The sequence below is a fragment of the Thunnus albacares genome, chromosome 2 (genome assembly GCF_914725855.1).
Source record: "Thunnus albacares chromosome 2, fThuAlb1.1, whole genome shotgun sequence".
In the NCBI taxonomy this organism is placed as follows: Eukaryota; Metazoa; Chordata; class Actinopteri; order Scombriformes; family Scombridae; genus Thunnus; species Thunnus albacares.
The window spans coordinates 12,989,647-13,005,093 of record NC_058107.1 but is presented as its reverse complement, the minus strand read 5'-3'; the positions used below and the strand labels follow the sequence as shown (position 1 = coordinate 13,005,093).

The following is a 15,447-nucleotide window of genomic DNA, read 5'->3' as shown; positions in this document are numbered from 1 at the left end:
AATAACAAGCTAACATCGTACCATTCGCTAGCACGCGTCCCGTAGCAAGGGTTGTTGTAAATATTGAAATTTCACGGGCAGCATCATTGCATATATAACAGTTTAATGTTTACAATCTACTCTCAGTATATTGTGTTGTAGCTCTTTGCTCATACCTAATTACACCGACAAAAAGTGTCAATGCCTAATTGTAATGCTACTAGCTAGTTAGCGTTAGCTGACGTTACGCCCCGGAGCGATACTGGAAGTGGGAGCTGAAGTTAACGTCGTAACAAACAATGAAAATGTAAACCGGTGTCAGAAAATACTGTTTTTTACAAGCCATTTTGGTTGTAAATATGATGCAATCGGTACTGTGTTAAAACCAGCAGCCTACAACATACTCGTGAATTTCTCGACGCTGTAATTTACTGTAATATGCATATAACATATAACGCTTATAGTATCACCACGACCATCATCGGTATATCACCTTTGTTTCAAATGCAGATTTGCAGGCTTTGGTTGATTCACAGCGTTAAACTAGATCAACACCATTATTTCCATTACAGAAGAATCTTTATCTATAATATCGTTGATTTTTATTGCTTTTGTCTGGCGTCCGCTGAAGATTAGACACAAATGAGTTGTAGCTATAATACGTCAAAGATGTATTATGGAAGCCACAAATTATATAACAGCAAGGTGTATATTCTGGGCGTTAAGGTAACGGTCGTTACCTTTTTGTCACCATTAACACACCACCTCTATACTTAATAAAGACATTTTAACGTGCGTGATGTGCTAGCTGTCAAGAGTGAAGTGTACTGTCCAGCAGCTGCTCTGTATATTTTTCGATCACTTAATGTTAATGTGTTTGTCTGTGTGGGTATTTTAAACGTCACAATTGGATATTTATACAAGTTAGAATAAGGATTGGGCAATATTGAGAAAATTCTGTCTTTATGTATGTATGTATGTATGTATATATGTTTTATGTCAAGACATTAATATACTGTATGACATATTGCTTAACCAATCAAGAAATAGTTAGGTAAAGTAGGTAGGTAGGTGTAGGTAAAGTAAACAAACATGAATATATTTTTTTAGGTTTATCCAGTAAATTATAGACCAATAAAAACATTGTTGCAAAATCATATAAAGATAATTCAATATTGCCATAAAATATAACTACTCTGATGTTCAGCATATCTGACAGTGGCCTAATACACCTAGAGATACTGAAAGGATAGATAACCTGAGTATAAATGGTGTGACAAAATCTCTGATGGTTGACAAATTTATATAAGCTTAAGGTATATACATATCATATCGATATCTGACTCCAGTTCAGTGGCTCTTGATGTATTTACACACAACACAACAATCTTCAGAAAGATATACAAGGAATGTCTTTAAACAGGCGAAACTGTTTCTGTGAACTGTAAACAGGATATAAATAGTGCAAAGAAGTGAAGAATGCACAGAGTGCTGAGATAAATATTGATTTTTTTAAATTTATTTATTTTTTTAAAGTGACGTTACTTTATATATATATGTAGTAGGTGGTTATGTAAATTATGGAATGTATTGCACATTTTATATTTTAAACTAAAATAATATATATAATTTGTAGGTGTAGTGGGTATTGTAGTGTTACATGGATAAGAGTTCCTCTTTTATTAAATTGTTGTGCTCTGCTGTGCCTTTTTCACAGATTATTGTGTTTAGACATAGTAACAGTGTCACGCAATGCACCATGGAAGTGGATCACAGAATATGCAACGACAACTCCAGAGATCCAAGTCTGTCAGTGGGTCTGAAGCAGAGGAGCAGCAGCAACCCACCATGGCAGTTACACAGCAGCAAGCTACAGTTAACCATCCTCAATCACCTGTGACTACATTTTCTTCTGCTGCCAGCCCTTCTGCCCCCCAGTCGCCCAATTATCAGATAATCATGAGTCGTAGCCCAGTCACTGGACAGAACATGAACATCACTTTACAAAATGTGGGACAGATTGTGCCTGGCAACCAGATCACCCTAACCCCACTCCCCCTCCAGAACCCAGCATCTCCCGGCTTCCAGCATACTACACCTCAGTGGAGGTTTGAGCATGCTCCATCTTCCTACATCCAGGTCACCTCACCTGTGCCCCAACCCATGCAGCCCCAAAGTCCCACCCAACACAGTCCAGTCCCGCTGCAAGGTGTGACAAGGCCAGGAGCCCCTGCAACAGCATTGGGTGTCTGTGGACAGAGTCCAACACGATTTGTTGAAGCCGGTATGCTAGTGCGGCAAATCAGTTTAAGCAGTCCACCGGGAAGTGGCCATTTTGTTTACCAGGACGGAACAGCGTTGGCCCAGATTGCCCCTGCCACACCTGGCCAGGTACAGCTGGCCTCTCCAGGAGCACCAGGCTCTGTGAGAGAACGCCGGCTGTCTCAGCCTCACTCACAGACTGGAGGCACCATTCACCACCTCGGACCTCAAAGTCCTGTGGCCCCCGGGACTGCTCTGCCCACTCTGGGAAGCCCAGGTCACATCACCACTTCCAACCTACCTCCACAGATAAGCAGCATCATTCAAGGACAGCTTGCGCGCCCTATGATATTTGAGAAGACACCACAGAGTGTGGTTGCTGGAGTAGGAACCACAGCCACAGCATCCTTTAGTATACCCTCCTCCATTCCACCATCTAGCCCATCCCTCACCAGTTCATCCCAAGGGACCCCCAATAATCCTCTTGCACCCACCAGCATGGTAGTGGGAACTATGAAAAAACAGGTTCCCAAGAAGTTAGAGGAAATTGCTCCTTCTACTCCAGAGATAGCTCTGCTAAGGAAACAATGCTTGGAGCACAATACCAAGAAGATGGAGAGCCTGAAGGAGGTGTTCAAAGAATATCTGATTGAGCTGTTCTTTCTCCAGCACCTGCAAGGGAACATGATGGACTACTTAGCCTTTAAGAAGAAACCCTGTGTTCCCTTGTACACTTACTTGAGACAGAACGACTTGGACCTTGAAGATGAAGAGGAAGAAGAAGAACAATCTGAGGTCATTAATGATGAGGTATTACATTGGCTGGCTCTGTGAGTTCATGTTGGAATTTTAAAATTAGAGAGTTTCACATTCAATGAATATTGTGCTTCTTTCAAATCTGTGCTTCTTTCAGGTGAAGGTTGTCACTGGAAAGGATGGTCAAGCTGTGACACCAGTTGCCATAGCAACACAGCTTCCTCCCAATGTTTCTGCAGCTTTCTCTTCCCAGCAGCAATTTCAGGTAATAGAGGCAACACTTTTCTACTTATTACAGTTAACTGTTTGTAGTTATTTCTTAAATTCTATTGAGAATCTTTGTAAAGAGGAAATATCTTACTAATTCCTTGAGGTTGTTTTTGCAGGGACATCAAGGGACTGCTGCTGGCACCATTGCCAACCCCGGAGACATGGATGCCTTTAAGAGGCAACAGGCCATGGTGCAAGCAGGTAGGGCAAGGATCGTAGACACCTGTGTCTCTTTTGTTGCTTTGTTTCCTCCCCGTTTGCTTTGTTTTCTGTTTGTTTTCTTTTCTCCCTCTAATTGCTTCTGCTTTTAGATATTTGGCATCCCCTACTTGCGCTCTGTGTTGAAGTCTTAACCCGAGGAAGGAGAGGTGACCTGCAAGGTCTTCAGAAGGTCATTGCTCTATGCCGAGTGCTTTTTTTTGCGTTATGAGGGTATTGTGTGTTTTAAATCCCAGATCAGGCTAAGAGGTCCCGGATTGACGTTGGTCGCCATGGGCTGATTTTCCAGCATCCTGGTGTAGCTCCTTTAGGATCACCTGGCGTTCCACTCCAGCAGCTTATGCCAACTGCGCAAGGTAGGAGTGCTACTACCAGGCCGCTCTGTGTTCTGTTCGATGCTGCTGGACGTGTCCCCTTCCTCATACTAAGGAGATTTTAAAAACTGAATCACAACATTCATCTTCTACAAACAAACTCCAAGCAGCATCAACAAACAGATCTTCATCCATCTGCTGGATTTTCCAGCAGTCCACAGGAAGTTCAGGCTTAGTTCTACCAGCACCAGCTCTCTCTGTCAGGATAAATGGGGAAGAAGACAATTCAAGTCTGAAGAAGAGTAGCCACTCAATGGGAAGATGCCATGTCTTATTATTTTCCTTTTTTGTTTTAACTATTGGTCACCCGTCGTTATCCATCTCTTCTTTTCTGAAGTTTGTTCCTGTTAGTCGTCTTTATTTGGACAGACCTTCCCGTGCTGATGGATTTTCATCTAATGTGGAGGTGGATCACAGAAAGTGGGAACCCTGTGGGAATAAATTCACTTTCCAGTGGGTTTTGCTTGTTTTCCCATTTTATGAATCCACATGTCATGCGTCCTTTTGGTTTCCCATTGTCATTCCTTCAAGTCTTTCCCTCACTGGTTGTCCGTCCTTGCATCATCAACAGGGATTCAGAAATCATCAATCGTAAATTCATACGTCACATCTTCAAGAGTGTATTTATTTATCTCATGTTCACATTTTGTTGATTTCCTTCCATGTTATTTCATGGCATTTTGTTCTGACTTGGCTTCTTTCCCTCAGTCTAAGTAGGAGGGGAATCATGTGGAGGAGTTGTGTTCACGGCACAGGTTTTTGCGATTGTGGTGGTGTGGGTGTGTCAGGGCCAGGTGTTGATGGCGTCTAGGCAAGGTGGTGTGACGTTCAGGGAGGTAAGGCAGGCGCTGCTTTAGTGTGCACAGCTCCGCTCAGGCCTGCTGTCTGCAAGACCCCATGTGTGTCCTTTTGCTCTCACCTCTGTGCTTTGTTGCTCTGTGAGGCATTCAGATGCCTTGATTACCGCTAAAATGACATCGCTTCATGCATGCCAAACATATGGTGTTTTTGTGTGTGTCCGCTCTGAATTTTTATTTACCCTTTCCTCTCCCTGTCTCTTTATTTTCAGAAGTTCTTCTTTTTTCATTTTCCTTTGAAACATTTCTATTTTTACTCTCTAAAACCTCTCTTATTGCATGTATAATTTTTGATGTTTTTAACCACATTCTCTCAACATTTGAAATGCAATGTTTTGGTTTTGCATTAATCAAAGTAGTATTTTATTTGAGAGACATGTAGATGACCACATTGATTTCATTTCTTCTGTAATCATTTTGCCGTATGAGTTTCATTAGTTTCCGCTCTGATCATCAGGAAGTAGTACACTACTGTTGATTCATAAAGTACATGTAGTTCATTAAGGCTGAGGAGCTCTAATAGCTGAAACTCATCATTTACAATTTAAAAGTACCATTTAATTATTTACTTATTAGCTTCAAAATATGTAACTAGTTGCAAGGGTGCTCTCAAATGTATATTAAGGGAAAGCTACCAAACACCTAATGGCAATTTTAAAATCTTAAAAATCTAGCAAGAGCACAAAAGACATTTCTACACTTTATCACTCCACTTTACATGACAATATTGACAACCTGATTTTTACCCTCTTTCCTTGTGTTGCTTTTTATACCACCCCTTTGTTTGTCCTATAATTTGGTTACTATGTGTACAGGCGGGATGCCGCCTACTCCCCAAGCGGTCCAGATTGCAGGACAGAAGCAGAACCAGCAACAATACGACCCATCCAAAGGACCTCCAGTCCAGAATGCAGCCAGCCTGCACACCCCTCCCCCCCAGCTGCCTGGCAGGTTGCCCCAAGGTGCCCTCCCTATGGCAGGCCTGCCCATGACACTCTCTCAGCAGGCTCAGTTAGTGGAGAGTACAGCCCAGCCAGGTGGTCAGCTCCAGATGAAGGTGCAAACAGGTGGGCCTGTCCTGGCCACAGTAAACCCCCACACACAGCTCCAGGCCCAACTCCAGCAGCAGATGCAGCCTGGTCTTCATCTTCAGTTGCAGCCTCAGCAGCAACAATCCCAGGCCATGCTACAGTCAGGACAAGCGGTTAGTCTACGTCTACGTGAAACCACATAAATATAGTATGCATTTATATTTGTACTTAAATGGTGACACCTCAAAATGTCCTATTAAGATGAGTTTCCTTCTCGGCAGACGGTGGCCCTTGCTCGCCCTGGGGCAGAGTCAAACCAACCAGTTCAAAGGATTATGACCAACTCAATATCCTTGACCTCCATGTCTCCTGCTCCCAACTCTGTTCCAACCCCCCATACTACAAGTCCTCTTCGCCCTCTTGGCTCCAACATCAACCCAAGCACCCAGTCCAAACTGACTGGAACCAATGGTGTCTCTGCAGTCAAAATTGGTGGGTTTGGTCAAAGTGCAACCATGCAGTCCTCGCAGGAGGGTTCTCAAGATAAGCAAGTTGAGCAAGCTAAACTGGTGAGTTCCTGCACATCCAGTTTGCAAATGTTTATTTGGATAAATAATTAAACAATCTAGCCTTGACTAGATTGAATGCCTTGAAATATCTTAAATACACTTATGTGTTGCTTTTGAGTCTTCACTAGTGGCTGCAAATAGTCATGTATTCCTTTCTTGATGAAAGCAAAGATGAATACTTCTAACTTCTGCTTAGTTTCTTATGAGATTTAATGAGTAAAAAGAATTGACTCCTTTTTAGTATGAAGACATAAGGTTATTGTGAATTTCTAATAACTGCTATTTTTATTCTTTATATGTGCTGCTTTTGTGCATTGTCTTATAACTGAGTGTGCTCATTGAGTAAGGCTTTAATTTTGGGTTTCAACACATATTTGATGGAAGCAATTGAAACAAGGATGAATAGGTCAAGAATGGTAATTTTTTTTTATTGTAAAGCCCCTTCAGGCAAAATTGTGATATTGGGCTTTACAAATAAAAATGACTTGATTTGATTTCTTTTTTGATGTCACATGCTGTGTTTAATCCCCAGGAGAGTCAAGTGCATCAACGCATCTCTGAGCTGAGAAAGGAGGGCCAGTGGTCAGCCAGTAGGCTTCCCAAGCTCGTGGAAGCCTCGCGTCCAAAGTCCCACTGGGATTACCTTCTGGAGGAGATGCAGTGGATGGCAGCTGACTTTGCCCAGGAGAGGAGGTGGAAAGAGGCTGCTGCCAAGAAGGTACAGCAGGGAACCTATTCAGAGAGAGATTAATGTGAAGTGACACATTGGCACAACAGAAAGGAGGAGTCACTACAGAAGTTGATATTTTTTTGAAAGCCAAACTGTCTCATGTGTCTCTGCTACAGCTTGTTCGCACATGTGCCCGCTACCATCAAGAGCAGAAGAAAAGTGAAGAGAGGTCAAAGAAAGAACGGGAAATTCATCTTCGTCACATTGCCAGCACAATTGCCCGAGAGGTGGAGTTCTTCTGGTCTAACATTGAGCAGGTATGTTTTTTTTGTTGTTTTTATCAAGTATGAAACCTTATCATGTTTTTTAAATGAATAATTGTGTATTTACCAGTCTAAATTATTTTTTTTTCTGTCAGGTTGTGGAAATTAAACTTCATTTTGAAATTTATGAAAAGAGGCTCAAAGCCCTCAGCTTACAAAAAGCCTCAGCCAAAGGTACGTCCCATTTAATATCAGATTTGTTCTATATCACAAGCTTTTACTTTGCCATCCATTGGGCTCAGTTTAAATCTAAATCATGCCAGTCTATTTCACCTGTTTTAAACATACTTCAGAAATGCTGATATTTTTGTTTACTTGTTAAGTGTACTGAACTAAAGCTACTTCTGTTACAGTACCTGGTCAGTCAACAGGAGAGAAAGCTGATAAAGAGGTAGGTGCTGCACTTAAACACTAATGTATGACAAAGCAAAAGCACATATTGCATGATGCTTACATGTATTTCTAATTTATTTTTAGGAAGTGGCCACTTCAACTAGAAAAAGAAAATCAAGTTCATCTTTGGCTGATAAAGATGGTATGTGTTAAACTTTCAAAGTTCATTTTGCCAAAAAAAGTTAAAAAAATAGTCTTTATAGCAGTTGGTGCAGTGCAGTTGCCTTGGCCTTGCAAAACTATTTACAACTGTTCATTATTTGACTGCCAATTTTTTAGTCCCAGATGAAGAGAGCACTATAGAGGAACAGGAGGCCGTGGAAGGGGTAGCAGACCACAAAGCAGAGTTGGTTGACCTCGCCAAAGATGGTAATTACTCACTTTACTTTTCTGTCTATGCATATGTGGAGAAGCAGGATTAAGAAATTAGTCTACTCCTAAAACCCCATTTGTATGATATTCCCTTGTACACAACATAAAATATATTCAGGTCATCAGTAAACATGGTGGTGGTATCCATTTTTTCATAACCTGACATTAATTACACTGGGGTTCACAACTATAGCTATTTTCTGCTGTGCTCAATGATGAATAAATTAAACACACATTTGGAATTTATACAATGAAGGATTCTTGAACAGTATCTTATTTTATTTTCTAAACAAATTATAAATTGATTAAAATTATTAAACACTTTTTCAATTTTTGCCACTTAGTCCAATAATCCATACATGTACCAGAATGACTTGTGTCTTTTACGTCTGTGTTTCTAATTAAAATGCTTTTGTATTGTTTGACTCTTAGCTGAGATGCCTCTGGATGCTTTGATGAAACAATATGCTGGCGCCTACGTTGACAGCTTTGAGTGGCCTCAGCCTAGTCCTCATAGTGATGAGAATGACATGGAAGAGACTGAAGGTGAAATAGTCATGGTCACCCTTACACCTGTTTTGTCAGCTGATGGTTATGAATAACCTGCCTCTAAAATAGTTGATACTCTATTATCCAGGTATGGAGTGTCCTGCGAGCAGTCCACCTGAGGCAGTGCTGATTGACTCCCTGCTCAGTGTGGACCAGTACCGTGCTGCTGACAAGGCCTCTTCCAGTGACTCTGATGGGAACCCCGCCAGAGACATAGCTGAAGTTGCTGCTGCCACAGAGCTAATACTGCCCAAGGGCAGCTTCAGGACCACTTCCTCTGTAAGACACACTCAAATTCACACAGACATATAAAAGAACAAGATGCCTATTATTATATTTTAACTTATCTTTTATTTTATTAGACCCGCAGCCCAGCTCCCTTTCTGCTGCATGGCTCACTGCGAGAATATCAGCAAATTGGTGTGGACTGGTTGGTGAACCTTTACAAGAAACACCTCAATGGTATCCTCGCTGATGAGACTGGCCTTGGCAAGACCGTACAGACTGTGGCTTACATGGCCCACTTAGCTGGCCAAGAGGGTATGCCTCTGTTGGAAGATAGTAATAACATAATTGTTAAATATTCAAGGTGTTTGTTAATCCAATTTGTAGAACTGAATGTAATTAACACATCACCTGTTTTTGTCTACAGGCATCTGGGGACCCCACCTTATTGTGGTAAGGACGTGCAAGTTGCTAAATTGGGAGGTGGAGTTCAAGCGCTGGTGTCCTGGCCTAAAGATCCTCCTGTACCTGGGCAACAAAAGGGAGCGCAGATCTCAGAGAATGGTAGGTTTTCGCTGTATTTTAAAAAAAACACACACACACATTGATAACACAACTCCATAAAACAGACCTAAAAAAAAGCTGTAAATGCGATAACATATTATCTGATCACTGATCTACAGTGGTGGGGAGAAGCCAACAGCTTCCATGTCTGTGTGACATCCTACAAGCTCCTGATGAAGGACCAGAGCCATTTTCTGAGGCGAAGGTGGAGGCACCTGGTCCTGGACGAAGTGCAGCTCATCAAAAACATGACTGAAAAACACTGGGAAACAATCTTTGCTCTTAAAAGGTGAGCTGGGATGTAATTTCACGGTTTTTCAGGCTTGTGTATATCATCCCCATTCATCTGCCACATGGCTTTTGGGTCTGACTGATGCATATGCAACAGTAGTTTTGGTCCAATTATTTCACTGATGAGATCATTTCTATGTCAGTGATTTTTTTTCTTTCTCTATGAAAACACTTCATATTCTGTTAGATACTTATAAGAAGGCTCTGTTGACTCAATAACTGAGGTATTTTGTGCATCTTCCAGTGAGCAGAGGATCCTCCTCATCAACACTCCTCTACAGAACACCCTAAAAGAGCTGTGGACCATGATCCACTTCCTTATGCCAGGAATCACCAGGCCTTATTCTGACTTCCCTGTTAAGGCAGGCACAGACCAGAACCAGGACTACTGCCACAAATTGGTCATCCGGCTGCACAGGGTGGGTATAGCGCCTGCAAATGCTTGTACTGATTCAACTGTGCTGCATTAAAAATCAAAACATGATTAATTCACCTAACCTTTAAGCCATAAATGCAGATTACATATGAAACCCTCTTAATCTTTACTGTAGATGATCCAGCCTTTCATTCTGAGGCGCTCCAAAAGGGATGTGGAGAAACAACTGCCCAAGAAGTATGAACACATCCTGAAGTGCCGCCTCTCCAGCAGACAGAAGAGCCTTTATGAGGATATACTTACTCAACCAGGGTGAGATTTGCTCCACACAAGAGACGGGACTTTCAAGACATACCACACACAGGATTCATACATTATCAGTCATAGAATAGGAAATGTACAAACTGATAACTGGACAGCAAATAAAACGAACTCCCAACCCTTTTTAACTTTCAATGCATTTATTGTTGACATATTATGACCACAATTTTTTTCCCCTCAGATATTTACCCATAAAATTTTCCCTTAAATGAAAGCCAGAAAGAACATACCAAAGCCGTGGGTTTCTTTTTGAAGTTAGAGACATTTTGATTAGGTTTTTAACCGGGAATCTTGCTCAGACTCCACAGCCATAAGAAATATAGATTTGCAACACCTAATGAACTAAATAAATCACCACAGATACAAAGTAGGCACACATTTGTGATTTTTTAACTCTCTTTGTGCCACAGTAAAGCTTTCTGAAGTTGAATGCAATATATTCAGTTATACTGTAAAATATGTAGGTCTCTCCACTAAAAATAATTAAAGAATATTAACATGTTACCTTGTATTGACAGTAACTTAAATGATGTATTAAATTTGAAAAAAAAAAATCAAAAGCACAGTATAACCTGTTGTAAATATTTGCAATATATTTCTTTCCTTTGTTGTAAACCATCTTAAATCAATCATGTCTTCTGTTTTGATGTGTACCCCTAGAGCCCAGGAGGCGCTGAAGACAGGTCATTTTGTCAGCGTGCTTCAGGTCTTGATGCAGTTACAGCGAGTGTGTAACCACCCTGATCTAGTGTCACCCAGAGAGACAAGCAGCTCCTACTTCTCCTCTCCTCTGCAATACAACATCCCATCACTGGTGCTGGGAGCGCTGCAGAACGACTCCAGCAAGGTATACACTTGTGCTTTGCATTGCCAAGATCCACCAAGTTGTTGGCTACTCTTCAAGTGTCTAAACTAAAAAATTAGGTTTTTATGATGAGGTTTAAGACATAATAGGCAAACACCCTGAATAGCAGTGCTAAAAGGATTAATCAGTCAGTTGATTAACAGGATATTAATCAACTCCCATTTTGATAAGTGAATAATTTAGGTGTTGCTCAAATGTAAAGATTTTCTTAGTTATTTGGATTATTGGACAGAAAAAATAATCTTTAGACAGACAGAATAATCAGTATTAAGACATCACTTTGTGATTGACATCTGTCATTGTTTTTGACCTTTTAAAGACTAAACTGTTACTTGAAAAAATATGTTAATCAATTCATTTGTAATAAAAGTAATCATTGGTTTCTGCCCTGCTGAGCACACTGTCCTCCCTTTTTGTACTTTATATTTGCTTTACTTTATATCATTTGATTTGTTAAATGTTATGTAATTATGCCTTGATTTAATCAGCATTTGCTGAATATTCTGTTGTTTTGTTAAAATGTAATTATTGAAATGTATTCATCAGTCGACATTGATCCACTTCTGCTGTTGTCTTTCATCTCATTATCTTCCTAGATTGCAAACATGTCCATATTTGATCTGATCAATAATGAGAATAGACTGACTCGGTATCAGACTGAAGAGGCAGTACCCAAACTGAAAGTCACACAGCAGCTCATTGAGGAGATCTACACTGGTCCAGATCCACCACCACGACCCAAGCCATGCCCGATAAAACCCATGAGGTCAGCAATAAAATCTCAATGATGATGTTCCCCCTCTACGTTTTCAAACTGCTCTAAAGTGTTATTGTTATATGGATATTCTGGCTTTGATACAACATAATCATTTAATTTTTTTCTGATCAGATTGTTCCAACCAGTGCAGTATGGGACAAAGCCAGAAGGTCGCCTAGGTGCCATCACAACTACAGCAGGCCCGCGTCCTCCAACGAGCTCTCCTGCTACTAGCACCTCCGTTTCCACCACCAGCCAGTCAGCCCAGACCAGGGGCAAGTCCCCCGTCACCACTGCAACTGCTACAGCCACCTCTCATGGTAAGTGCATACCAGGGACGGTGCTCAGTAAAGGACAGGAAATTTTGTTTCCACAGAGGCTACTGGATTCTAGATAGTTTCATCTAACGTTTAACTTTAAAAGACAAACATGACCACCCGTAGCTGTTATATTGGGACCTTTACCTAATGAGCTTATACATGTTTTAAGCTTGTGATGTGTGCATTATAGAGTGTTGTGCTGCATGATTGTGTCATTGTTTTGGATTTAAATTAATCTGATTATACTGTATCATGAATAAAATATTAATGTAGGTTTTGCCCATATGGTCATATGTTGTTATTAGTTATTGCAGTGTATTTTAAAAACTGTGTGTAGATATTTATGCGCAGTCCTGCAAATTATTTAGGTCTGTTATGGATAGGTTTGATGCACCTTCATTGGCAAATTTCACTGGCCACAGAGGTTTCATTTGTTTAGATTCATTCTTCCATACAGCACTGGTGGGCTCGCCATACTGTTTTCCCCTAATGGCAGCACAGCCAGTAGGATACAGTTTAATGTATGGCTTTTTTTGGCAGCTTTAGCTTCCTGTGCCCTAAGCCTTTGTTGACTACTACATCATTTAGGGACTACCAGCCCTGTTCCGCTGTAACTGCTTATTGATTAAAAAAATGATAGGACAATTATGTAAGTGGTAATATTGCAAATGAAGATATGATGAAACAAACAACAGTCAGACTTGTTAGATAAAGAGTTGCACACAAAAGGTGCTTATTTCAGTTTGGGTGAAGTTTGGCTGCCACTAAATACACCCACACAGATGGAATTGATGCTCTAGAGATGCACAGTTACTGTAACACCAACTTTGCTTATTGTCAGGTACTATATATTTCATCAATCAAATTGTTAGCAGTGATGAATCTATCACTGATTGGTCAGTAACAACCCTAATTCTGCTCGCTGCGTTGGCCCACCACTGCTGAGTGAACATAGGCTTTTGATCGTACTGATGATTTGACTAAATATTGGGTTCCCCCTAACATGTAGTCCCATACCCCCATTACCTTGTACTTCACAGCGGTTGGAACAGCTACACAGAGAGCCCAGACTACCTCTTCTGTCAGCAGCAGCAGCAGCAACACTGCCGCCTCCACTGTAGCCTCCTCTGGGAGCAGTGGCCTTGGGCAGCATGTGTTGGGGGCTGCCCCTGTGGCCTTGGGCCAGACCTTAGCTGGCACAGTTGTGGGATCTATAGCTCCCATTAGCCAGCCTGGAATAGCACACGTCCCCAGGCCAGCTCTAGCCCCCAGCCACGCCATCCAGCCCAGCTTACTGTCCCAGAGGCTGGTTCTTACATCCCAGGCCCAGGCACGGTTGCCTAGTAAGTGGCCTCCCCTCCCCTCCCTCTCAGCATTTCCCCTCCACCTCCGCCACAACAGTACGGGCTGCTCTACACTGAGGCCTTTACTTGGGGCACTGCTGATATGTGTTCAGTCTTTACTCCTAAAACAAACTTTGTACGTAAATTCTAAAGTGCAATGGTAGCAGCACTGGTGGTACAGCGGTTTTGGTCTTTCAGTTACTTAAAGCATTGATGCCATATATCAGTAATTACAACAACTCATGGTTGTTAGTGCAACTCATGGTCCCAAAATTTGCTCCTTCAAATCAGATCTATAGCCATATCAGCAGCATCTCCACAGCCTCTGTATTCCCAGCTTCTTTCTCAAAACCTGCATGTACACTATGAACAACCCAGTTGTTACACCACATGTCACTACACTTAATTATGTTCTACCCCTTCTTTTTTAATCTTTTTTTTTTTTTCTCCAAGTTTACTAATATTCTTTTGTCTCTTGCATCAGCCCAGCTGCAGGAAGAAATCCCAAAGCTTTGGTTTTTAATTTTTTGTTTGATAATGTTATGATTTCACTCTGATGTTGAGCGTCACTGCAAAGCATGTGAAAACGGTCTCAAAAGTTGCCAGCCCTTTCTGCCTCAAATGTGAACAGAGAAACCTTTTCAGTAACAACACACAGTATTTGATTATTTTAAAAGGGTAAACATTTTTTGGAAATTATCTTATGAGTGTTTGTTTTTTTCAAAATTTCCAACTTTGTGTGTTGGAACTAAGATTGCTGAAACATTTTGAGTGTGATTCTTGAAGTCATTTGATAGACTATTTTACTCCAGCAGATACTGGTTAAAATTTTGGATAATTTGTGCGCATGAATGAGTTGTACATAAACTTGACTCAGTGATTCATGCACATTGATTAATATCATGTGCTTGCCAATTGACAATTTATATCCTTGATACTTAATACTTTATTGAATACTTTAATCACTGAATAATCCTTTAGATCGTCCTCAGCCTGACAACTCTTACTTAATGTATTTTCACTGCACTACCCAGCACAGTGTTTTGCTGTCATTGTTACTAATTTGTGCACACAAATTGTCAAATCCTTTTTCTCTGTTAGTTGCTGGGCTCTGTAAATTTAGTAAATTAGTATTACTATGAGTGCATAGCTTTTTTTACACCACTATTGAAACACTCCTAAATGTTTATAGAAGCATTTTAAATTTCCTAATACCATTGGGTACTTTCTGATAGCTTGGTTCTTGAGTTGCAAAATTGGTATGGTACTGAGAGATACAGTACACTGCCAGTCAGAGGTTTTTGAACACCCCCAATAGTAGGCACCTGAATTAGTAATGTATGACATACATTGTGTTAATGCCTGTGTTAGCCCAGTTTATGTACTTACAACATATATAGGATCAACTGTTAAGCCTTTCTGATGCACCTGAAACTTGCTCAGGTTAAGAAACATTAAAAGCCTAATGGAAACATTTTAGGGCTGAAACAAACAATTATTTTCATTATCAGTTAATCTGTCGATTATTTTCTCCATTCATCAATTTAGTGGTCAGAATAAAATAAATGTCAGAATAAGGTGAAAAATGTCGATCACTGTTTCCTAGAGCCCAGTGACATCTTCAAATGTCTTGTTTTGTCCACAGCCGAAGGATATTCAGTTTACTGTTATAGAAGATTAAAGAAACCCGAAAATATTCACATTTAGGAAGCTGGAATCAGAGAATTTAGACTTTTTTTAATGACTCAAAAGATTAATCAG

At 40.7% G+C, this 15,447-nt stretch overlaps 1 protein-coding gene across 6 annotated transcripts in view; it reads left to right on the top strand.

Annotated features, from left to right (window-relative positions):
- The window catches only part of ep400 (E1A binding protein p400), a 28,566-nt gene that overhangs the window by 249 nt on the left and 12,870 nt on the right, over positions 1-15,447 (top strand). For 4 of the 6 annotated variants that reach the window (XM_044366293.1, XM_044366315.1, XM_044366301.1 and 1 more), the window contains exons 2-23: positions 1,697-3,051; positions 3,155-3,262; positions 3,384-3,468; positions 5,533-5,921; positions 6,030-6,317; positions 6,850-7,035; positions 7,164-7,304; positions 7,406-7,484; positions 7,664-7,701; positions 7,788-7,845; positions 7,983-8,072; positions 8,508-8,621; positions 8,713-8,903; positions 8,987-9,164; positions 9,277-9,413; positions 9,533-9,702; positions 9,949-10,123; positions 10,256-10,392; positions 11,062-11,248; positions 11,863-12,032; positions 12,156-12,343; positions 13,384-13,686. In XM_044366293.1, the coding sequence (XP_044222228.1) occupies positions 1,732-3,051; positions 3,155-3,262; positions 3,384-3,468; positions 5,533-5,921; positions 6,030-6,317; positions 6,850-7,035; positions 7,164-7,304; positions 7,406-7,484; positions 7,664-7,701; positions 7,788-7,845; positions 7,983-8,072; positions 8,508-8,621; positions 8,713-8,903; positions 8,987-9,164; positions 9,277-9,413; positions 9,533-9,702; positions 9,949-10,123; positions 10,256-10,392; positions 11,062-11,248; positions 11,863-12,032; positions 12,156-12,343; positions 13,384-13,686 (4,732 nt within the window). In that variant the 5' untranslated portion in view covers positions 1,697-1,731. The remainder of the gene's footprint in view (positions 1-1,696; positions 3,052-3,154; positions 3,263-3,383; positions 3,469-5,532; positions 5,922-6,029; positions 6,318-6,849; positions 7,036-7,163; positions 7,305-7,405; positions 7,485-7,663; positions 7,702-7,787; positions 7,846-7,982; positions 8,073-8,507; positions 8,622-8,712; positions 8,904-8,986; positions 9,165-9,276; positions 9,414-9,532; positions 9,703-9,948; positions 10,124-10,255; positions 10,393-11,061; positions 11,249-11,862; positions 12,033-12,155; positions 12,344-13,383; positions 13,687-15,447) is intronic. The other 2 variants (XM_044366322.1, XM_044366330.1) reach the window with 1 other exon arrangement.